This window comes from Natrix helvetica (genome assembly GCF_964273705.1).
Source record: "Natrix helvetica genome assembly, chromosome: W".
In the NCBI taxonomy this organism is placed as follows: domain Eukaryota; kingdom Metazoa; phylum Chordata; class Lepidosauria; order Squamata; family Natricidae; genus Natrix; species Natrix helvetica.
Window position 1 is genome coordinate 62739601 of NC_138555.1, and position 24315 is coordinate 62763915.

The following is a 24315-nucleotide window of genomic DNA, read 5'->3' on the forward strand; positions in this document are numbered from 1 at the left end:
CCCCATCAGCATGCACCATTACTCTTTCAGGAAGCAGGGCAGAAACACAAAAGAGCAATCACTACGTATCAGGCTCCAGAAGAAAAATGAGTGGATAGTTTGAGATGAAGAATGATTACCTTTGCAGGTGGGCTCACTTTCATTCCAGCGGGGGTCTCTTGAATCAATGCATTCAATGGCGGAAGGACCCTGCTCAAGCATGTATCCTGCACTGCAAGCAAACTCTACAATGGTCCCTGTACGATACAGAGGGTCTGATGTGCTGAAATTTCCATGGGCCAGGAACGGTTCATAACATCGATTTTCATCAAAAGCTGCCACCAGGGGGAGCAAAAAAGTCAGAAAACTGCCCCTATAAAAGTTATAGCTTCTGATCTCTCCCTGTCATGCCCCAGCATATAACTTTTATATACTGTTGTTGCTCTCTAGCTACATCTAGTGGCTGGAGGGACAAATATGCCGAACATATGATCCTTATATACTGTTGTTGTTCTCTAGCCCCATCTAGTGGCCGGCAATGTTCCCTCTAATTTTTTTTCAGTGTGAGCAGAAAAGTATAGTGTTTGAGCGGCACATTTTTATGCCTGAGCAGCACCTGAATTTTTTTCACAGGTGTCACCTAAGACAACAACAAAATCAGTATTATTTGAAACTCAAAGTTATGTTTATTCAAGGTACCCGCTTAATTAAAAGTGTTATATAGTATCACTTAACAACGCTCCTGCTTAGCAACCAAAATGTTGGGTCAGAAACTCTGGCATTTGAAGCACGCAAGTCTTAAAGCTGTCAAGTTGCAAGACCCTTGCACCCTTAACCCTTTAGAAAAAAAAACCCAGGGTCTTCAAACCTGACAGCTTGAAGACTTGTGGACTTCAACTCCCAGAATTCCTCCTCCAGTCATGTTGCGGCGACGTCATCTGCATGGATCTGCTCCATCTTCGGCTTTTTTCACAGGGGGCAGGGCTGCTGCTGAAGATGCCGACGAGCTCCTGCCGCCACCAGAATAACAGCTGCCTCCTCTTCCTCCTCCTCCTCCTCCAACAGCACCACCACATTTGGAGTGAAGCTGCCAAAGCTCCCGCTGGTGCCCCCGCCCGTGGCAGCGGCGGCGGCGCATCCCCCTCCACTCGGAGCACCTGACCTGGGCACCGCGTTACCCCTGCTGCCCCCTCCTCCTCCGCCGTGCTTTTGAGAAGCCATGAGGCCTTTTTCCCCTGCTGCGCCCCCTCCGCCGCCTTCCTACTGGCTCCCGCGACCTCATGGCTCCTCAAAAGCACAGCAGAGGAGGAGGGGGCAGGGGTAACGTGGGGCTCAGCTCAGGTGCTGCGAACAGAGGGGGAGGTGCCGCTGCCATGGGCGGGGGCGCCGGCGGGAGCTTTGGCGGCTTCACTTCTCACTGTCAGGAAATCTGCCGCAGCGTCGGGCATCAAATGTGGTGCTGTTAGAGGAGGAGGAGGCGGCAGCAGATATTCCAGTAGCAGCAGGGGCTTTGAGGGTTTATTTTAGCCGCAGCGCCGGGCGCAAGCAGCTAGGATTGGCCGCCCACAAAGGACCTCCCCGGGCTTGCTTTGCTGAACTAGCATCAGTCGCCCCGCGCTCACCAAAACAAGTCCGGGGAGGTCCTTTGCGGGCGGCCAGTTCTAGCCGTCTGCAAGGACCTCCCCAGCCTCCAGCGCCTGTGACAGTACAAAACACTGCGCGGCAGTTGGAAACTGCTGCGCGGTGTTTTCTTGCCACCTGCGCGGCCGCGCAGCCATGCACCTTAGAGGGAACAGTGGTGGCCGGAGAGACAAAATACCAAGTATATTGTTTGAAGTTGACCCAACCCATTTTACCCATCAGCCCGCACTCTCAAACCAAGTGCAGGCTGGGAAGCCATACTCCATTTCCTTTAGCATTTGGAGAAGGCAGAAGTACAAGAAGAATCCATCTTAATCTGTGGCACATGGTCATCCAAGGACAAACCCACATCCCACACACAGAGCATCACTGGTGAGATTTAAATTGCTTGCATTTATTAATTGTTATGTTCAGCAGTAACTTAATACTGTCTATCTTGTATTTGGTTCTCATTGTATGTATCCCTATTTTCCCCAGTTTTACCATATCCTGGTCTTTCAATAAAGCATTCAGATCTATGCACACGGTCTGTTTTATTGGAGGATACATGGGTTTAGCTGCATGTCGAGCTGCACACAGACTAACATGTAGTGAGGACAGAACACTCCCATTGCAGTAAAGTATTATACTAATATCTCCTTGAAGATGGGATCAATCCTACCTCTGTTGTTGACCTGGTATATACAGTAGATTCAACTACAGCATTACCACATCTTGGTCAAATCACAAGAAGAAAGCTGTCAACTTGCAAAGCATCCCTGGCCTGCTCTTGAGTTGCCATAAGCAGGAGGGGGTGAAACTGACGGAGCAGCACAGCAGCCACAACCAGAAGCACATTCTACGCATACCTTTCTCAAGGCTGTATCCCAGGATACCTGCAACAGCCAGAGGGTAATCTCTACAGCCCGCCAAAGTGCTCCGTTGGAGAATGTGATTTATGACACACCCTGGGAGGAGGGGGGAAACAGGGTAATAATTGGGCCGTAAATCATGTGGGGGCAGAGCTGGCTTCACTTTGGTACGTGGCGACATGTTGCTCCTAATAAATAACTGGATTTCTTTTGAAGCTTGGCTCGAGGCTCATCATTTAATTAGGGCATCCGTCAGAACCCTGACAGCAAGCCAGCTCTGCCCCCATGTGATTTACAGCCCAATTATTACCCTGTTCCTCCCCTCCTCCCAGGGTGTGTCATAAATCACATTCTCCAATGGAGCACTTTCGTGGGCTGTATATATTATCCTGGGATACAGCCTTGAGAAAGGTATGAGTGGAATGTGCTTCTGGTTGTGGCTGCCGTGCTGCTCCATCAGTTTCCCCCCCTCCTGCCTATGGCAACTCGAGAGCAGGCCAGGGATGCTTTGTGAGTTGACAAAGGCAGTCAAGTCAAATCAAATTGCACCTAGTTCCTTGTCTAAAATTTAGTATCCATTCAGCAATCTTCTATGTCTGATCACTTCTTTCCTGCCAATGTTGCTTTCTCAAACTTTATCACTTTTCTTCCTTCAATAGTTACATGATCGGAAGAGAAACCAGCTCCAGGTATTGACCCACTGTTTCATCTGATAACAATCTGTTTCTTCTGTTTCTCAATCTAAGCAACTTGAGGATGTGTGGACTTCAACTTCCAGAGTTCCCTAGCCAGCTTAGTCTTTAGGTCCGGTGATGGGGCAAGATACAGTGCTGCTAGAGCTAGTCTGAAGAAAGGTATTCGAAAGGCCATGACTGATTATAAAAGGAAGATTGAGGATAATATTTATAGTAATAACATGAGGCAGTTGTGGCAAGGGGTTCAACAAATCACCAACCATCAACCAACCAATGTCATCCTTGCTGAGAGGGATGCTTCGTTGGCAGAGGAATTGAATCATTTATTTGCTCGCTTTGAAGTGGAGACATCAGAGACAGCTAAAGTACAGCCACCAGCCCTTTGTAGCCCCCAACTCATTGTGGAGGAACAGGAGGTGAGGAGCAGTTTGAGGGCTGTGAACCCTAGAAAGGCTGCCAGTCCTGACGGTATCTCTGGCCGAGTGCTTAAAGACTGTGTTGATCAGGGTTGTACTTCCGGCACCATCAAAAGCCTGGTCCGTGAACTCCGTGGCCAGCTCTGACCTCTCCTTATTGGAGGGTCCAAATTTGGACCATAGCCATTCTGGAGGAGTGGTGAAGCAAAAGGGGGACTGCCTAGCAGGTAGAGGGGAGCTGCATCTCCCCTCCCTAACTAGGAAAGCCCCCTCAGCCGATGACAGGGAGCAGCAACAGCAAGCATGGTTGTCATGAAGCTGAAGACAGCCTGAAAACCTAAGATGGTGCAGGAGTAGAGAAAGTGAGTGGCTTGTGAACTGGATAAGAGAATATTTTTTGTTGAAAAGCGACCCCAAGAAATTCAAGGGGGAAGCATATTGGAACTATTGGCTAGTGGCGGAATAAGCACATTTAAAAAATCAGAATATTTAAGAAGATAACTTTTTAAAAGAAAACTAAGGAAAAGAAAATTGAACTCTCAAAGTGAAGATGTGGTATTGAAAAGGTATTTTAAAAAATACTGGAATTTGATCTGGAGCTTGCTTTTTATTATTATAAACATTGCCCTCCTACTGTATTTATAGTTTAAAATGATTAAAATCAGACTATCAACATTATGCAGGGAGGCAGTACCAAGTTGAAGTTTGAGTGCCATCTGCTGCTGAAAGGAGAGCTGTGCAACTTTGGGACTTTTTACATTGCTGGATTATACATAAGTATTTACCTTAAAATTACTGGAGATTTATACCAGTGATGGCGAACCTTTTTCTAAAGGTGTGCCAAAATTGTGTGCACGTGCAACACCCCCCCCCCCCGTATGGGTGGGGGAGGGCAGGAGTTTTTGCCCTCCCCAGGCTCCAGAGGCTTTCCTGAAGCCTGGGGAGGGCAAAAACGGCCTCACCTGGTGGCCCTCTGGAAGGTGGAAACAAATCATTTCCGAACTTTTGGTTGGCCCGCTCAGCCTGTTTTTCATCCTCCTCAGGGTTCAGGAAAGCCTCTGGAGCCTGGGGAGGGCGAAAAATGGGCTAAATGGAAGTTCGCAAACGATCCGTTTCTGCCTTCCAGACGACCTCTAGGGGGGCTGGGGGGGCTGGGGGAGGCCATTTTCACCCTCCCCAGGCTTCAGGAAAGCCTCCGGAGCCTGGGGAAGGCGAAAAACAGCTTCCCTCGGCCCTCCGGAAGGCCGAAAATCAACTGGCCAGTTTGTGCATGCACGCCGGAGCTGAGGGCTGCCGTGCCGGCAAATATGGCTCCTTGTGCCACCTGTGGCATGCGTGCCATAGGTTCGCCATCACGGACTTATACATTAAACAAGACCTTTAGCCAAGTGACCCGGAATATTGTTGAACAAATTAAAGTGATTAGAAGAGGCGTGGACAAACCCCTGGTTTCTTTTTTTAAATTGGATTGACTGTAAAATGGAAGCAAGTGGAGACAATGAAATGGAGCTGATGTACCAAGACATTAAGGATTTTATAAAAGAACAACACAAGGAGATGAAGGAAATATTTGGTTGGATAGATCGTATAGATCAAAAATTGGAAAATATAATACAAGGAACAACAAGTAAAGAACAGGACAATGAGGAAAGAATGGAATCACTAGAAAGAGCGGAGGAGACAGCAGAATCGGGAAATCAACAAGAAGATATTAGTACAATTGATGGTGAATAAGGGATTAGAACAGAAGGAAAATATTCTAAAAGATTTGAAAAAGAAATGGGAGAAACAGGAAGACAGCTGGAGAGAAGAAAAAGGGGTTAGAACAGGTAACCATAGAACTAGACAGTGGGGGAAAAGGGTGAAGGGAGAGATAACTAGAGGGCATAGTTATAACACAGATTCAAAAGTAGGTGAAATAAAAGAATTAAAACAAGTGTATGGGAGACAACCCAAAAAAAGAAGATTGCAAATTTGGATGAGGGTGAAAGATGTGGGATAAAGGGAAAGAAAAGGAATGTAAAGCAACACACTTTATGAAAGTATTTTAACAATGTGTATGAATATTACAACTATATAAGTTGTATAACTGCTTTGTATGTGGTGTAAGAGATAAAAATCATTTTTGAATATATATTAGTAAGGTAGTAATGTAATGTATATTATTATTAGAATTATATAGGTTGAAAAATAGTTTTTTTAATTAGATAAACAGAATTTGTATAAGGGTATTATTAAATATGTATTAAAATTTGATTAACAGTGAAAAGCTAGAATTAAGTACTTTGATAAATGCTTGAAAGATCATGATTGATGCTAGAAGTGCATATTGAAGGCAAGGTTAGTGCGCTCCCAGCCACGCCCTGCGGTGCCTCTGCTGGCTCGGGGCAGTGGACTCCGCTGCAGCCCGCATGAGCTGAGGCTGCGGGGAGCCCCCCACATGTTTCATCCCCCTCCCAGCCTTCGCACATTCCTCCGCGCCATTTTCAGGCACCCAGCTTGCCGGTGCCCTGAGTCCGCTGTCCTGAGCTGGTGGAGGCACCGCAGGGCGTGGCTGGGAGCGCACTAACCTTGCCCTCCCAGAGCGCCAAACTCCACCACTGCCTTTCCCCCTGCCTGGCTCGCCCCCAGTTGGCTCCCGAGCTAGAAGGCAGTGGCTGGTTCCCCCTGCCGTCTGGATTGCCAGCATGAGTGTGGCTCTCCGAGCCTCTCTCAGCAACAAAGTGAGAACAAAGCACTTTTCAGCTCCGATTGGTCGGCAAGAAGAAAGAGCCGCTGTCGCTGCCATCTTCACGCATGCGCATCCCATGGACTTGCAACTTTCGGTCCCCACCATGCTCCCGGGGGTCTCCGTCACCCACTTACCTAGGGGGTCTGTGGGGGCTAAGAAGCGAACCAGGCAGAGCGCCACTTGCACACTACAAGATGGCTGTAGGAGGCTGAGAGGAGGAAAGAAATGGTCGTTCAGGTGGCTACTTTCCTGAACAGCCTGAACTGTCATTTCCTTCCTCCCCGGGCTCCAAGCAGGACAGCGAAGAGCCCCTGCTGTGCAGAGAGTGGCGGGGTGTGGATAGGGCACCTGCCTGCCTGGCTGCCGGAGTGGATGTGGTAGTGGGAGTTGTGCGCGAGGGCCCTGCAGCGGGCCCGATCTCAGGAGGCTGGGCGCTGCTGCTGCTGGAGCTGTGGGGCCCTGCTGGGATTGGAGGCGGCGGGGCCCAGCTTCTGCCCCTCGTGCCACGCTTTGCAGCCACCAGAGCCCCATATGGACCTCTTCGGAGTGCTGGGCTGCCCGCACGACTTCTCCCTGGACCTGGCCCAGCTCCGGCAGCACTTCCTGGCCCTGCAACACTCACTGCACCTGGACCGCTTCAACCAGCCACCACAGGTGGGAGCTGGCCAAGCATGGCTTCTCAGAGCAGCACGCCGCCCTGATCAACCTGGCTTATGGCACCCTCCACAGCCTGTTTAGCCACAGCCTCTACGTGCTGGACTTCTGCGGCGTCGAGTTGGCAGCGGGCAGCGATGCGGAGACTGAGGGAAGGGGGGGGGGGCAGGTAGCAACCTTGTTCTCTGCTTGTTGGCCAGAAAGAGAACCTGCCTGTGAGGGAGCCCACGGAACAAAATAAAGGCACTCTGGGGATCCCCCCCCCCCAAAAAAAAGACAGCGATGAAGCCCGGCCTGGTGCGCCTCCTTTCCCCCACCCAAAAAACTTTTCACCACTGTTTTGGTGGGCGTGGCTTGGTGGGTGGGTGGGTCATGTGACTGAGTGTGTGTGAGTGACGTCAAGTTGGCCGTGCCCACTCAGTCACATGCCCCCTATCTAGCCACGCCCACCGAACCGATAGTAAACATTTTTGAAATCCACCCCTGCTTCCACCATTGTTCCACTGCCAAAGAAGTTCCTTATCAATAACCTCAATAATTACAGACCAGTGGCACTGACTCCTATTATCATGAAATGCTTTGAGAAACTGGTCTGTCGGCACATCATTTCTGGTCTTCTGCATACATTTGATATGTGAGGATGCTTTTTGTAGATTTTAGCTGTGCATTTAACACAATTCTTCCACATAGACTAGTGTCTAAACCTATGGATCTTGGGCTATCTTATTCAATCTGCCTTTGAATTATGGATTTCCTGTCTGGCTGCTCTCAGAGGGTCAGTTTAGGTAATCATACCTCCTCAGCTCTTATTCTTAACACTGGTATACCACAGGGTTGCGTGTTGAGTCCCTTACTCTTTATGTACATGACTGCATTCCCATTCACGCCAGTAATACTATTATTAAATTTACAGATGATACAACAGTGGTGGGACTCATCTCTGGGGGGGATGAGTCTGCCTATCGAGATGAGGTGGACCGGTTGCTTTTGTGGTGTGGAGACAATAACTTGGTCCTTAACACCAATAAGACCAAGGAGCTTATAGTGGACTATAGAAGGACTAGATCAGGCATCCAGCCCTTGCTTATCAATGGAGACCAAGTGGAGCAAGTGGCTAGTTTTAAGTTTCTGGGTGTTATCATAAATGAGGACCTGACCTGAGGCTGGGGCGCTCATATTGCAGCACTGGTCAAAAGGGCCCAGCAGAGATTATACTACCTGAGACTTCTCAGGAAACAACAACTGAATGAAACACTGCTGGTGACCTTCTATTAAAGTAGAATACAATATGAATTAAAATATAAGAATGAAGACGTGGCATAAAAGGGACAGTTAGAAGCTTGCTTAAAGGGACAGGGAAATGTCATCAGCCTCTAACCACAAGGTGTTCTAGCCAACGTCCCTATGTCAAAAGTCCAAACCACAAGGTTCAAATAAAGTTCGTTAATGACACACAATCCATACCTGTAACAAAAGGAGAAGTAAGACCCCCATCTACTTATAAGGCTTTTCCCCCAAAATAACCAATAAGAAATGAGTTAAGTATTTCCGTGTTGCGCTGCTTTTGAGAATGTATAAGAATGCGTGCTTTGACAATGAAGGTTGTTCAGAACTTGCAATGCTAGCCATGTGCTAATTTTCTGAACCTGGCTGCCAAATAAACTTTTCCTGTATCCTGAGAAGTCTAAGCTTGTCACTTTCTGCAACAATTCTGGTGACTGTGGGCAGGACTTAGAGAGATATTTCGCTGAGGACGGAACGGACCGACCGGTGCCCCATCGAGGCCATCTCGCCCATCTTCAGGTGCCACAGAGTTATTTCTCTGGAAGGGGGCCGGCGACCTCTCTTGGGCATCTGGAGGACACCACCGATCCAAGAATCTGACCAGGATCAGGACAAGTTAATAAAAAATTACGCCAGCTGAGAAAGAAGACCCCTGCAGGCAAGTATCAAAAGAATTGTAGACCCACTCGGTTAGGAGTGGAAGAGGGAGCCCGATCACCCCCCTGAGCCCGGGATAGAGTCCCTTCCAAATGGAACCGGCGTATCCTAATGAGGCTCTAGGTTTATGTGGGAGGTTAATCTGCTGCAGTTCCTGTTGGTGACCGTGAGCTCCGGGACCGCAGGTCAGCAGAAAGTTTGTTAGAAATAGAACATGGGAGGGGGGGAGCGTTCCTCAAATGCCTCTCCAGTGCATGTTGAAAAACTTCAAGATAACTTTTAGTGGAGATTATGGAGATCCCAAACCCAACCCTGGGGAGCTAAAAAGGTTCTGTGAGAATGAATGGCCAACCTTTAATGTAGGATGGAAACCTGAAGGCGCTTTTAAATCAGACATCATTTCAAAGGTACATCAGATCATAACCGATGCTAAAACTGGTCACCCAGATCAATATCAGTATATTGACCAGTGGCAGATAGAAGTGCAACAAAATCCTGACTGGCTCCGTAAATGTAAAAAGGAAGCCATAAAGGTTTGTGTGGCCCGAATAAAAGGAAATGGCAAAAGCAAGGTCAAAATGAATCACCCTGAGAAAAAGCCTCTCCTTCAAACTGCGCCCGATGAAGAAAAAGCCCCCCCTCCATATGCCCCTCTCTATCACCCAAGGCAGCCTTCAAATGCCGGCGGTGGAATTAACCAAGGGGCAGTAGGACAAAGTGACCAGGGAGAAGAGCAAAAATTGGAAAGTCCGTCTAGTGGACCTCCTTCTCCTATAACCCAAAGAAATTCCCCTGTTGCTGCCCGAACCAGAAGTCAGCTCCTAGCTTCGCTGCGCCAAATAGATCAAAGGGTTATAGATGAACAGGGACAAGTAGAGATCCAACCTTTGTTTAAATACGTCCTGTTTACCACCACAGACGTGTTGAATTGGAAACAACATTACGGACTGCTGTCCGCTAAGCCTCAGGAAGTCATTGACTTGTTTAGGGTCATTATCAGAACCCATAATCCAACATGGCAGGATTTGGAGCAATTAATGACTACTCTCCTTAATGGAGAAGAAAGAGAAATGTTGAGTAGTGCCATTGGAAAAATCTTGAAACCCGCAGATGGAGGAAGCCTTCAAGCCACGCTAAATTTACGGTTTCCATGGCAAGATCCACAGTAGGACCCCTATAGAGATATGGCCCCCCTCCGGAATTATCAGGCACTAATTCTTCAAGGCTTAGAACAAGCCGCAAAACCTCCAGTAAACATGTCCAAACCCTCTCTCGTGATCCAAAAAGCAGACGAAAGTCCCGAAGCCTTTTTCCAAAGGCTGGTCGATGCGTATAAAACCTACACCCCAATCAACCCCCTGGATCCCGAAAATGCCCGTATGCTAGCGACGGCTTTCATCTCCCAGAGTGCCCTGGACATTAAATGAAAGCTCCAGAGGCAAGAAGGAGCCTTAGGGATGAATATAAGCCAATTAATGGAAATCGCTCGCAAAGTCTTTGTGAACAGAGAAAAAGTAGAAGAGAAAAAGTAAAACGATAGAATGCAACGCAAAGCCGAACTGCTAGCAGTTGCATTGTCAAATAAATCCCAGATCCAGAGCAGAGGTCGATGTAATTGGTGCAAGGGAGAAGGCCACTGGATGTTAGAGTGCCCCAAAAGGCTAGAAGCTGGGATAAGGGGGCAGGGAAGAGGACAGAATAGAAGAATGGAACTTGGTCAATTGAATCGTAAGGTCAAAATTTACGAGCCCCCGGGAGGGAGAAGTGGAAGAGGGATGAAGCCCTGTGGACTCCCGGGCAGAGGCCGAAGACTGCTCCAAAGCGAGGCGGAAGCTATAAGCTTGGCCGCAATAGACGAAAGGTCTGAAGAGTGAAGGGGACCAGCCCCCCCTGAACCCTTGGTCCGAATGAAGATAGGGGTAATAATGTAACCTTTTTGGTAGGCACAGGGGCGTCTAGATCAGTAATTACAAAACCCTTGGCTCCCATTTCCAATAATGTACTTAACATCCAAGGGGTTGATGGTCGGATAAACAGCCGCCCTGTGTTGAAGCCTTTAAAATGTTCCCTGAATGGAAGAGACATAGAACATCACTTCCTATACATGCCTGAATGCCCAGTTCCGCTGTTGGGTCATGATATCCTATGCAAAATGGGAGCTAGACTGTCCTTTGAGGAAGACAAAATGGTCCTAACAATGAGCCACCCCCCAGATGAGATATGGCGAGTGATGGTAATTCAAGATGACCAGATCCCTGATACCTGGCAGGAATTTAAAGTATCTCAACTGTGGGCAGAAGATAACCCCCCAGGCCATGCAACTCATCATACACCTAAAATTCTACATGTAAAGCCTCTAGCTGTGTCTGTCCGCCTCAGACAGAAAAGTTATCCCCGCTCCGTTATGAAGGGAATTCAGGACCACATTGTCAAATATTTGGAAGCTGGCATTCTGAGAACAATGCAGTCTCCCTGGAATACCCGAATTTTACCCATACCAAAACCTGATGGCTCTTACAGGCCCGTGCAGGATTTGAGAATTGTGAACCTTGCCACGGTGACAGTCCACACCATTGTCCCCAACCCCTATACTCTTTTGAGTCTGATTCCGGCCTCAGCAACTTGGTTTTCAGTGGTAGATTTAAAAGACGCCTTCTTCACCATCTCAATACACAGGGACAGCCAAAAACTGTTTGCATTCGAATGGGAGGATCCCGTAACAGGTCGTAAGAGGCAGTACGCTTGGACTAGACTTCCCCAAGGATTTAAAAATTCACCTACCCTTTTTGGTGAAGCCTTGGCCTCAGACCTAGAAAATTTCCAGCCTTGTCAAGACGGAGATGTGCTACTCCAATACGTAGACAATATCTTAGTGATAGGACAGACGAAGGAGACTTGTTGGAAAAATACCAACCAATTACTCCATCTGTTAATGGATAAGGGATATCGTGCCTCAAGAAAAAAGGCACAGTTAGTAAAAACCCAAGTCAAATACTTGGGATACTCCATAAGTCAGGGACAAAGAGCAATAGGCCATGAGCAAAAGGAGGCTGTGTGCCGCATTGCGGAACCCACGACCAGGAAAGAGTTGCGAGAATTCTTAGGTGCAGCAGGATATTGCAGAATTTGGATTCCAAATTTTGCTCTTTTGGCCAAACCTTTGTATACCTCCACAAAGGGGGATGAAAAGTAACCCTTCATTTGGGGGCTGGAACAAAAACGGGCATTTGAAACCCCAAAAACAGAATTATCTCAAGCTCCGGTAATGAGTCTCCCCAACTTAGAAAAACATTTTAATCTCTTTGTGCATTCAAAAGGCAACACTGCTCTGGGAGTCCTGACGCAGGAAAAGGGAAGTTGGCAGCAACCGGTGGCTTATCTATCTAAACAACTGGACTGTGTTGCAAAAGGCTGGCCACATTGCCTAAAAATTTTAGCTGCCATGGCTATTCTAATGGAAGAAGCTAATAAATTAACTTTCGGACAGCCTACCACTATCTACACCAGCCACGCAATTCAAGGAATTTTAGAAACGAAGGGACATTTATGGTTAACAAACCCTAGAATTTACAAATATCAGGCACTCCTAACTCAAAATCCACAAGTGACCTTGAAGCAAACAAATGCCCTAAACCCTGCCACCCTTTTGCCAATACCGGGACCCGAAATTGAGCATAATTGTATGCGAACCATTGAGAGTCAGTTTTCATGCAGACCAGACTTAACGGACGTGCCGTTGAAATCTGCAGACAATAACTTGTTCACTGACGGATCAAGCTTCATTACTACAGGAGAACGTTATGCTGGCTATGCAGTAGTCTCTCTCGACCAAATCTTTGAGAGCGGACCTCTCCCAAAAGGCACTAGTGCTCAAGTAGCAGAATTATGGGCTTTAATCCGTGCATTAGAGAGGACAAAGGATGAAAGAGTAAATATATGGACTGACTCTAAATACGCCTTTCTTACTTTGCATGTTCATGCAGCTGTCTACAGAGAAAGAGGTCTTTTAACGGCCTCAGGGAAGGAAATCAAACACCCCTTCCTAATTGAAAGACTAATAGCTGCAGTGAAAATGCCAAAGAAAGTCTCTGTTATGCATTGTAAAGGCCATCAGAAGGGACAAGATGAAATAGCCAGAGGGAATAAGGCGGCTGATAAAGAAGCAAGACTAGCAGCAACCAGGGACGATCAAGGCTACCCTGACATATCCATTTATGTAGCGCTAGAAATGCCAAAAGAACTTAGCCCTAGATATTCCAGGGCAGAGAAACTCCAAGCGACTGTAGACTTGAACAGACTAAAGAAGGGAGAATGGTATGTACTTCCAGACGGAAGAATCTTTGTACCCGCTAATATTGCCTGGCAAGTGGTGAAGGAGTCCCATTCAACAACGCACATGGGGAAAACTGCATTAGCCGAGGCACTTCAACGTATAGCGTACATAGATCGCCTTCACTCTCTATGTGCTCATGCCAGCGAAAGATGTAACACATGTGCCCAAGTTAATCCAAGGCAAGGACCTAGACTTCCCCCTGGGAGCCAGCCTAAAGGGTATTACCCCATGGATTCATTAGTTGTTGACTTCACAGATATGCCCAAGTGTGGACTTTATAAAGCTATGTTGGTCATGGTGTGCAATTACACTGGGTGGCCTGAGTGCTTCCCCACAAAGACGAAGCAAGCCCGTGAAGTAGCTAGAATCCTACTCAAAGACATTGTGCCCCGATATGGAATTCCCTCATTCATATCCTCAGATAACGGGCCAGAGTTTGTGCATCAAGTAACCCAAAAGCTAGCAAAATCTTTGGGGACCCAATGGAGGCTCCACTGTTCTCTGCACCCCCAGAACGCTGGTCACGCAGAACACTTGCACCGCACTATTAAGGAAAAGATAACTAAGGTGTGTCTCAAACCCCACCTTAAATGGATAGACGCCTTACCTTTAGCCCTTTGGTCTGTAAGATGTACTCCACGAAAAGGACTTAAATTTTCCCCTTTTGAAATGATGTTTGGATGGCTACTGGTAATAAGTTCTAATTTGAAAAATCACGTAGTGGACCTGGGACAGCTGGGGGCCTCATGGGTGAATCAAATGGTGGGAGAATTAAATAAGCAAATACAAAAAATCCAACAATATTGTGTCTCCCTTACCCCACCATTTTTAACAAATTCCAGTCATAATATTCATGTGGGGGACAGGGTGTGGGTAAAACACTGGAAGAGGGAGAACTTAAAGCCTAGATGGAAGGGCCCATATACTGTAGTTATGTGTTCTCCACTTGCAGTAAAAGTTTTAGAATCCAAGTCTTGGATTCATTGGACCCGCATCAAACCAGCCGCCAAAGAATACTGGGAGGCTGACTCGGACGAATCCCGTCCCTTAGTAGTATGCTTAAAGAAACGCCTCCTATAAGCTTCCCTACCGGCAACAGGTAGCTCTTACGGGGCAGAAGAAGCCCTACTGAAACCACAACCTGAAGCTGGTATCTCGACATACGGCTGAAGAATTGAAGGAAGGAAAACAATGTTCCAACTTATCACTTTCAAGATGAATTAGAGAAATTGAGCACCTGTCAGGATATGTTGGTGCAAGCTTTTATATCTGTAGCCACTATATCCTTTACTTTTGTAAGCTTGATTATCCTTATTATAATTTGTTGTGTCTTTCTAGCAAATAAGATTTGGTCTTGTGGCGAGCCAGAAGCTGATGCTGTAACTCTCCAAACCATATATAATCCTTACCCTCTCCCTGATGTGGTGAATCTATAGGCAAAAGGGAACTGTGTAAAAGGAAATCTTGTGTAAGGGATAATTATGAGTTATTTGTGGCTTTGGCTGTTGTTGGCAAAAGGCATGCTAAGCGATAACTTCCAGACTATTAACTCCCCATGTTGCAAAAATGCCCAAATAACACCCTTAGCTCTTGAAGAAGGATCCAAGGATGTCAAAAATTCCAGAAAACAAGATAAAAACCCGTTACAGAATGGGGAATAGGTCCGCTCCCGTCAGCGGCGCATTATTTATGCTTGGGGACGAAACCGAAAGCCAGTTCCAACACTTCCAGCCAACGATTTGACAAACACTGTAAGACAAAGGGCAAAGCCTAGGGAAAACAGACCCCTGCAACAGTTAAGACAAGGGGACTATATGTTAAGAGTGTTGGAATTAGGACAAAGCTTAATCAATCAGTCTGACCCTGCCCTGGGTCAGAAATGTTGGTTGTGTTTGTCTGCTGGACCATCATCTTATCATGCGGTGCCAGTTGAGTCAGATTTGTGGGAAAAGACCAGAGCTAAGATAGTCTTTGACAAGGGAGGTAGATGGGGAACTAAAATGGCAGAAGCCCAGCTACATGGCGATCTGTATGACACACTTAAAAGACTGGGGATGAGCCGTCTCCCCATCGTTGGCCCCATAGCAGTTGGTGTAGAAATTATAGGGTCACCCTCCTTGTGCATCAAACGATATTAGGAACCTAGCATTCCTGTGGGGTCACTATCAGAGGAACAATGCCCATTTGGGCTTATTATCAGGGACGGCTTATTGTTTTGGGGCTGCCGGGCGGCTGCTCCCTTGTAAACTGGCTCCCGAAGAGCCGGGCACAGCCTCAGGGGCGAAGCAGCCATGAGGTAACCATGCCCAAGAGCAGCCGCCCGGCAAATCCCCTCTCCAGCCGGGAAGAGCGCCATTCACTGACCTAGGGGGTATCCCTAAAGTGCCAAGCCATGTGGTGCTCTGCCCACCCCCCAGCTCCCGCGGCTTGGCACATTCGGGATACCCCCTAGGTCAGTGCATGGAGCTCTGCCCGGCTGGAGAAGGGGGTTGCGTGAGCGCCTGTTCCGCCCGCAGCTTCACCAAGCCCTTGCGCAGCTCTCCCAGGCCACCGCCGCTGGCTGCGGCTGCCCGCCGCCGCCCGCCGCCGCCCCGCTCTGAGCATAACTTCCAAACTCCAAAACTCGGGGCCAAGTCTTCCAGCATCGGCCGCTCTAGGAGTGCTCTCTATGGTGGGCCGGCTGCTGGAAGACTCTGTCCAGAAGACTCTCTGTCCGGCAGCCGGCCCACCATAGAGAGCACTCCTAGATCGGCCGATGCTGGAAGACTTGGCCTCGAGTTTTGGAGTTTGGAAGTTATGCTTGGAGCGGGGCGGTGGCGGGCGGCGGCGGGCGGCGGCAGGCGGCGGCGGGCGGTGGTGGGCAGCAGCGGTCAGCGGCGGTGGCCTGGGAGAGCTGCGCAAGGGCTTGGTGAAGCTGCGGGCGGAACAGGCGCTCGCGCAACCCCCTTCTCCAACCGGGCAGAGCTCCATGCACTGACCTAGGGGGTATCCCGAATGTGCCAAGCCGCAGGAGCTGGGGGATGGGCAGAGCACCACATGGCTTGGCACTTTAGGGATACCCCCTAGGTCAGTGAATGGTGCTCTTCCCGGCTGGAGAGGGGATTTGCCGGGCGGCTGCTCTTGGGCATGGTTACCTCATGGCTGCTTCGCCCCTGAGGCTGTGCCCGGCTCTTCGGGAGCCAGTTCACAAGGGAGCAGCCGCCCGGCAGCCCCAAAACAATAAGCCGTCCCTGATAATAAGCCCAAGGGCATATTTCGTGGGGCAAAAGAAAATAAGCCCCTGTCGTATTTTCGGGGAAACACGGTACTACAGAACCGGCGGGCCATAGATCTATTAACTGCTGAAAAGGGTGGGCTATGTGTATTCCTGGGAGAAGATTGTTGCTTCTATATGAATAGATCAGGAGCAGTTCAGGGGGTGGTCCAAGAACTACAAGTTCGAGCTTCCTCTATTGGTCAAAAAGTACAAGGAACAAATGTGTGGTTCTCTTGACTACCGGGAACAGGTTGGATCAAGCAAATGCTATTTCTTTTGTTATGTGGAATCACAAGTTTAGCCTTCTTCCCTTGCATAATACCCTTGCTTAAACAACTCGTTATGAGGTCTATAAAAGAAATATGGGCTGAAAAGGAGTTAATGTTAATGGAAAGCCTAATCCCACGTACCCTCAAGGAAGATGAAGTTTCAGATACTAGCTCTTATATTCAAATTGCATTCTTAGAAATAGAGAAAGTGAGTGCGGAAGATAAGCCCTAAGATGTGTATTACTTGTATCCTTGCTTTTTTGCTATTATGTATCCTGCATGCTTATATTGTTAATCTAACAGGCTAGACTCAATTGTGGGCATTAATAGAGTCAAGAGGGGGGGGAGTAGAATAAAATATGAATTAAAATATAAGAATGAAGACGTGGCATAAAAGGGAGAGTTAGAAGCTTGCTTAAAGGGACAGGAAAATGTCATCACCCTCTAACCAAAAGGTGTTCTAGCCAACGTCCCTATGTCAAAAGTCCAAACCACAAGGTTCAAATAAAGTTCGTTAATGACACGCAATCCATACCTATAACAAAAGGAGAAGTAAGATCCCCATCTACTTATAAGGCTTTTCCCCCAAAATAACCAATAAGAAATGAGTTAAGTATTTCCGTGTTGCGCTGCTTTTGAGAATGTATAAGAATGCGTGCTTCGATAATGAAGGTTGTTCAGAACTTGCAATGCTAGCCATGTGCTAATTTTCTGAACCTGGCTGCCAAATAAACTTTTCCTGTATCCTGAGAAGTCTAAGCTTGTCATTTTCTGCAACAATTCCACTGCACCATAGAGAGTATTTTAATTTACTGCACCTGTGTATGGTTTGCTAATTGTACAGTGGCAGATAGGACAACACTCCAGAGGGTTAACATCATTGCCCAGAGCATCATTGGTTGCCCTCTCCCCACTTTGGAAGAGCTTTATAGCTCCCACTGCCTTAAGAAAGTTCAAAACATTCTTAAAGATCCATCTCATCCTGGGCACCCTTTTTTTGAACTATTGCCATCTGGCAGATGGTACAGGACAATAAAAACAAGGACAAATAGGCTGAAAAACAGCTTCTACCCCAGAGCAGTAACTATATTGAATTCTACTGTATGGTGCAATATTAATGCAATATCAGGGGGTTTTAATTCAATTGTATAGCATGTGAAGGAGGGGTGCTCTTGTTTTATTTTTTATGTATAATGTACACTGAAGATGGCATTTAATTTCATTGTACGAGGTGCAATGACACTAAACTAAACTAATTAGGAACTGTAAGGAATTCTTTCTTACATTTAAACAGAATCTATCCAGCTACAACTTATTCTTTCTGGTCCTAGTTTCTTTGGCCATGGAAAATAGTTTTGGGTCATCTTCCCCAGTCTTCTTTTCTGCACACTTATCTTCCCAATTCCTTCAGTCTACCCTTAAAGGACATCTGTTCAAGTCCTGAATCAATCTTACTTAAACTCATTTCTCCCTCCAGCTACCACCAGCCTTTCCCTCTGATGACCTCTTTCTTCTCTGAGTTCCCTGCCTCCGACCTTCTGCTGAAGTTCCTGTCTTTCCCATTCTCCACCCTTCCTCTTGTATCATTCCTTGTGGACTCTTTGCTTCTTCGCTTTCATTATGTCTCAATCACATTTTTTGTCCTAATCACACTGAAAACTTCTCTTTTCTTGACAGAATCTGGAATGAAACCAATGAGTTCCCAGAACTGTTATGCATTCTGTAGCACCACAACGGTTTAGCCTATCAGTGGCATGAGGCCTCATCGCTGTTCCCTAGTAATTTATCCAACCCTAAATGACAAAGCAGAATTTTGTTTTACTAAAATAAGCTTCCAACACTTAGCTCACAACTGTATTGCATATCATTATGCTTGTTTGATTTGATGACTTCCCCAAGTTACCAATAGCACTGTCAGAATCTACTGCCAAGAAAGAAGATAACAGTTTTCTCACCTCTAGTATTTTTGAGCAGGTAAAATGTGGGGAAGGGGGAAAAAAGATTACATTCTCACCTTCATAGCGCAGGCTAAGGATGAGGGGCATAGCAGGTCCTTCGCTGATCAATTCAACAATGAGAGACTGAGCATCACTTAGCAATCCACGTTCTGGGACATCATCCATGTCAGAATCGTAAATGATAGGGGAGAAAGTGCTACTCCCACTGCGGATCATCAGCCTGGGAGAGGGAAAGGATTGGGGTAAGCAGATCTCCCCAACTCACGGTACATGACATACTCTGCGTAAATGAATTTTGAGTAAATCTTGAGAAAGGTATGAGTGGACCGTAATGGATTCAGATAAGTGATTACCCAATGTAAGATTCTGGTATTAAAGCCTCTAACAATAAAGTAGTATTCCTGGAATCAGGGCGGTGTCATACTTGTGAAAGGCTGGCTTCAAACTTGAAAACTTGTCCAAGTTTCTCACTTCAGCTAAATGAAGGCAAAGCTGTTGTAATCTCTTGTCCAAGTTTCTCCTTAACAGTTCACAGATCCCTTCTCCAAGGACAGTTCTAAATTTCTTTCAACTTCTCTACTTCAAATGTTTCATGAGAGTCCATCATATTTTTGTGGGCAGTACAAAAATATCTTTCTCCTCCTGTTTCTTCCTCCTGTTGCTTCTATGTCCTACAGACTGATTGTTGCTCTCATCCCTCCTCCCTGCACCAGGCAAGGTTCTTGACATTTTCTGAAATATATCTCAAGCTTGTCATCAGCTGTTGCCTCCCCACCTTCTCCCTTCTCCACTCCTGCCTCCATGACATGCTTGATTTCCTTTCAATTTCCCATCTTCTCACACCCCCATCCCCATTTTCCCATTTCCTCACTTGTCATTATCCTCATCCAGCGCCACTCTTTCAAAGTGTAGATGGAGTCTCTGGCCTTCAGGCGCTTCCACCAACCAACGGCAGGTCAGGTTCCGACCACGTGGTCCTCCTGGGGCCTCTGGAGCCACAATGCGTCCATGAGTGGTGTTGTGAACTGTTCCTCCACAAGAAGCTAAGGGGAGGAAGGGCAGATGTTCTTTACAAGTCCCGTTTTCCCCTAGAATTCTTTGAATCCAGAAACCTGCTTAACATTTCATGCATTCTTAGAAAGGTCCTTCAGATCTCATTTTGGCAGGAGAAACTAAGTTTTACCCAAGGTAATATCCTGAATCACTGGCTAAGCCAACCCCTGACACTTCCCAGGTTCCTTAGTTCAACATTGCCTTTTGGAGTTCAAAGCCACTTTACAAAAAAATTCACCAAATATCATTAAGGTTCTCATTCTCTGCAAATACATTTTGGGCTATTACATTTATCATCCCTAGCCAAGATACATTTTCATGTGATTGGCAATGAATATAAAAGTCATAGTTTTACCTTATCATGGATGTCTGGCAATCAGAGGGATAATACCTCTAAATATAAAACTTCCATTCTAATGGAGGCTTTTTACACTGTTAATTTGTCTAATTTTATGTTTTTCTAAAGCTATTGAGTTACTATCTTCCTTGCACCTTGTGACAATAAATTATGCATTCTGCAAAGAAACATTTTCATTCTGAACACATTGGCAATCCGTTCATTGTGTAACTGCCTGGTTTTAACATTTAGAGGAAAAAGTGTTGTTTGTCTTGTTCTTGCATCATTCATAACCGTATAAATCATTACACTTTAATTCCACAGAATGAAGGAACCAAAATTCATCTGTCGGTATTATAAGTGGCAAAAGAAAACAAAACGATTCTCTTTTCTTCAACAGCAAACTTTTAAATCGGTCCTCTGCTCGGCCAAAAGATTCTTAGCCTCCAAATGATCATTCAGTATTTGAGACAAACAGCCAGATGGATAAATGTCTATGGAGATTCTCAGTCATCCAGGTCATGGTTGTCCCAAAGGTGCTTTTTCAAGAGGCAACTGGACTTTCTGGTTTTTCTTTGAAGACATTTCATTTCTCATGCAAGAAGCTCCAGCTCCCTCTTGAAAAAAGCACCTTTGGGACAGCCAGATGGATATCCCCCCCCCCCCAAGTTTTTATTTGTTTTGTTTATATAACACATAATCCAATTCCAATTTAACAGTGTGTTGTCTGGGTACAATTATTTTCAGGAAATCATAATCAAAATGTCCTCAGGCTGGTGTTTTCAGCTTAAAGTGTGATTGGAGCTGCCATCTTTCTATAAAACTTGGTGGGGGTGTGTGGAGTGCTGGCGTTGTTTCAGTAAGTGGATTGATTGGCTGTGTAGCTGTATCATGATTGGTAGATTAGTGCTGATTGGTGCTGGCTGTGTGTCCATTGTTGTTTTGTGTTGCAATGGCCTGGGTGGTGGGTGGGGCTCGTTTGTTGACTAGGGCTGGTTTCCAGATGTCTGGCAGCCGGGAGGCATCTTCACGTTTATTCATGTTGTGGGGGTGTTTCTCTATTTCGATAGCTTCCATAATTATTCTCTTGTTGAGACCTCGCCAAAACGTTGCCAAGACAATCTCAATCTTACACGGGAAAAGACCCAAATACAACAAGACCAGCATACCTACACCCGTGTAAATCTACGAAAATATATATATCCTACACGGGAAAAGACCTGAATACAACAAAACCAGCATAGATTTTCACGGCTACAGGTATGCAGGTCTTGGCGTATTCGGGTCTTTTCTCGTGTAACATTGAGAGGCATAGTGAGCCTGCCGTCCCTATTTGTTCGGCAACCCAGTCGCAATTTCCACTACTGGTTTGTCCAAAATGGTGCGAACAGGTAGCAACCCACCTCTGGTCTGCAAACTTAAACTCTCAAAGAGCCATTTGGACCCGTTTCCCACAGAAAAGAAAACTCCACAAAACCTGAGTGGGCATGGCCAACTTGACATCACTCCCTCCCTCCCAGTCACATGACCTATCTAGTCATGCCTACCCAGCCAGTCATTAGGGCAGAGAACCAGTTGTTAAAAAACCACAAAACCCTTTTGACATCTCTCTCTTTCTCTCTCCCTCCCTCCCTCCCTCCCCCTCTCCCTCTCCCCCTCTTTCTCTCTCTCTCTCCCTCTCTCTGTATCTTTCTCCCTCTCTTTCTGTATCTCTCTCGCTGTATCTGTCCCCCTCTCCCTCTCTAACTTCCCCTCTGTCTCTCACCCTCTCTCTGTATCTATCTCCCCCCTCTCCCCTTTTCTGGATCTCTGTGTGTCTATGTATCTCTTCCCCTTTCTGTCTCTCTCTGTATCTCTCTCCCCCTCTATCTCCCCCTCTATTTGTATCTCTGTCTCCCTCTCCCCCCCTCACTGTATCTTTCTCTGTGTATCTTGCTCTCCCCCTCTCCCTCTCTCTTCCCCCTCTCTCCCTCCCCCTTTCTCCCCCCTCTCTGTATCTCTCTCTGTGTCTCTCTATGTCTCTCTCTCCCCCCTCTCCCTCTCCCCCCTCTCTCCGTGCCTCTCTCTCTCTCTATGTCTCCTTCTCTTCTATTTCCCCCATCTCTCTGTATCTCTCTCTCTGTCTCTCTCTGGCCGGCTGTGGTTGTGAGAGGAGAAGGAGGGGGAGGAGGATGGTCACCCAACGGGAAGCCTCTGCCACGGCTCACGCTCATTCCTCAGCCAGCCCGGATTTCCAAAAAGATGCCAAGAAGAAAGAAAAGGAGTAGCAAAGAGCCCCAAGGAGAGCTTGCCAGGTTGGCCCAGCCTTGGCTTTTCGAGAGAGAGAGTAGAGACACACAGAGAGAGAGGCAGAGAGAGAGATATACAGAGATACACACACACACACACACACGCACACACACACACAGAAAGAGATACAGAGAGGGGGGAGACTGGCTAATGGGTGAGCATCATTGGCGAGGGCACTCTGGCTTTCTCCAAGCTTGACCCCCAGGGTGGGCGTGGAAGGTTTGGTGGGGCCAGCCCCCTTTTCCTGCTGCCCCTCCCACTGTTGTGAGAGGAGAAGGAGGGGGAGGAGTAGGGTTGACAGAAGGGAAGCCTCCACAGTGGCTTGCACTCATTCCTCAGCCAGCCCAGATTTCCAAAAAGTTGCCAAGTGTTCTGACCTAGGCTTCCTGAGAAAGCATAAATCACAATCTTAGTCCCAAAAGCCCTCTTTTATTTATACCGCTGTGAATTATGGTCATTCACAGCCCTCAAGTTTTCACAAATAGTCTGTGAAGATTCTGACAGATGTCTGCTCATGTTGCCACAGTCTTTCAGGAGAATGTTGATAAGCACCCCCCTTATCTCCCTTTAAATGCTGCCAGAGACCTAATTGCCAAATTAGTTTTGCAAGGCCAAACGTAGCACAGAGTCAAACAGAACTTCTCAAAGCTTGAACCGACCAGATGAACTAATTGCTTCCTGCCAAAGCTCACATTCCATTTGCTCCTCTTTTATGTCTTATGGGAGGGGCCAATCATCTCCAAACCTTACTCCCAAGTCCACCCTGTTTTCTTAATTGTTCTTGCCTTCTGGCAGCTCTGCGCATGCACACACTGTGAGGCTCCTGCTGTTCTTCTGCCTCACTGATGTTAGACTCCGGAGGTAGCAAATAACTACCAGATGGCCTTGGCCCCCACTCTGCCTCTGACGCAGAGCCCTCATCAGAGCCTTCCCCAGACTCCAGGACTGGCCCATGTTCCTCCCCAACCTCCTCACTGTCTGACTCTGCTGCCAGCTCCGCAGGCCGGCAGCGGACCACAACACCAAGAAGAAAGAAAAGGAGTAGTGAAGAGCCTCAAGGAGAGCTTGCCAGGTTGGCCCAGCCTTGGCTTTCCGAGAGAGAGAGAAGAGACACACAGCAAGAGAGAGAGAGAGAGAGATTGAGAGAGAGAGGGAGGGAGAGAGAGAGAGAGATACAGAGAGGGGTGACACCGACTGGTGGGTGAGCATCATTTGCAAGGGCACTCTGGCTTTCTCCAAGCCTGACCCCCGGGTGGGGCCAGGCCCCTTTCCTGCTGCCATGAGCTTCTTTACTCCTCCAGTGGAGCTGTGCCGCCACCAGCTTTCATTGAAAAGCATCCTCCAGGCGGCGATAGTCCCCCATGCAAGTTTTAAAGCTGCGACTGGGCAGCTTTATTGGATGAAAAGTTAATAAAGAAAATATATAGTTATCTGTTAAGTATTAAAATAGAAGATGAACATGTGAAAGAAACAATGATAGGGTGGGCAAAAAACTTTAGATATACCATAGAGCTAGATAAATGGCAAAAACTCTGGGACACAAATTACAAATTGACAATGGCAACTACTTATAAAGAAAACCTGTATAAAATGTTTTGTAGGTGACATTTGTCACTGGCAAGACTAGCATGTCAAGTTTCCTAACTATGCCATAATTAATTCATAATAATCGAGTAAATGTTTTAATACAAAAACCAGTGATTTATTACAAGCTTCATTAGGCAAGATTTGTTCGCAGTCAAACCTTTGCTTTGTTTTATTTGCTTCTGAACTTTACCCCTGTTCCTTCCATCCCCTCAGTCTGTGTCATAAATCACGTTACCCAATAGATACACCCCTCCCAACCCGGCAGCAGTAATCTGAGATCCAATTCCAGCTGACAGGATGCGTGGAATGCACTCCCACTCATTCT

The 24315-nt window shown here is 47.0% G+C and overlaps 1 protein-coding gene and 1 pseudogene across 2 annotated transcripts in view; one reads left to right on the top strand and one right to left on the bottom strand.

The window, feature by feature from the left end:
• LOC309400574 (seizure protein 6 homolog) overlaps positions 1-24315 on the bottom strand; it is a gene marked incomplete at its 5' end in the record, with an annotated part of 167997 nt that overhangs the window by 102186 nt on the left and 41496 nt on the right. Inside the window, 3 exons of the mRNA XM_081969139.1 lie at positions 120-314; positions 18781-18944; positions 19596-19767. Coding sequence (XP_081825265.1) covers positions 120-314; positions 18781-18944; positions 19596-19767 — 531 coding nt within the window. The remainder of the gene's footprint in view (positions 1-119; positions 315-18780; positions 18945-19595; positions 19768-24315) is intronic.
• LOC309400292 (iron-sulfur cluster co-chaperone protein HscB-like) lies at positions 6270-10335 on the top strand (annotated as a pseudogene). Its single transcript has 3 exons — positions 6270-6305; positions 6695-7136; positions 10117-10335. The product of its transcript is annotated as an iron-sulfur cluster co-chaperone protein HscB-like (transcript).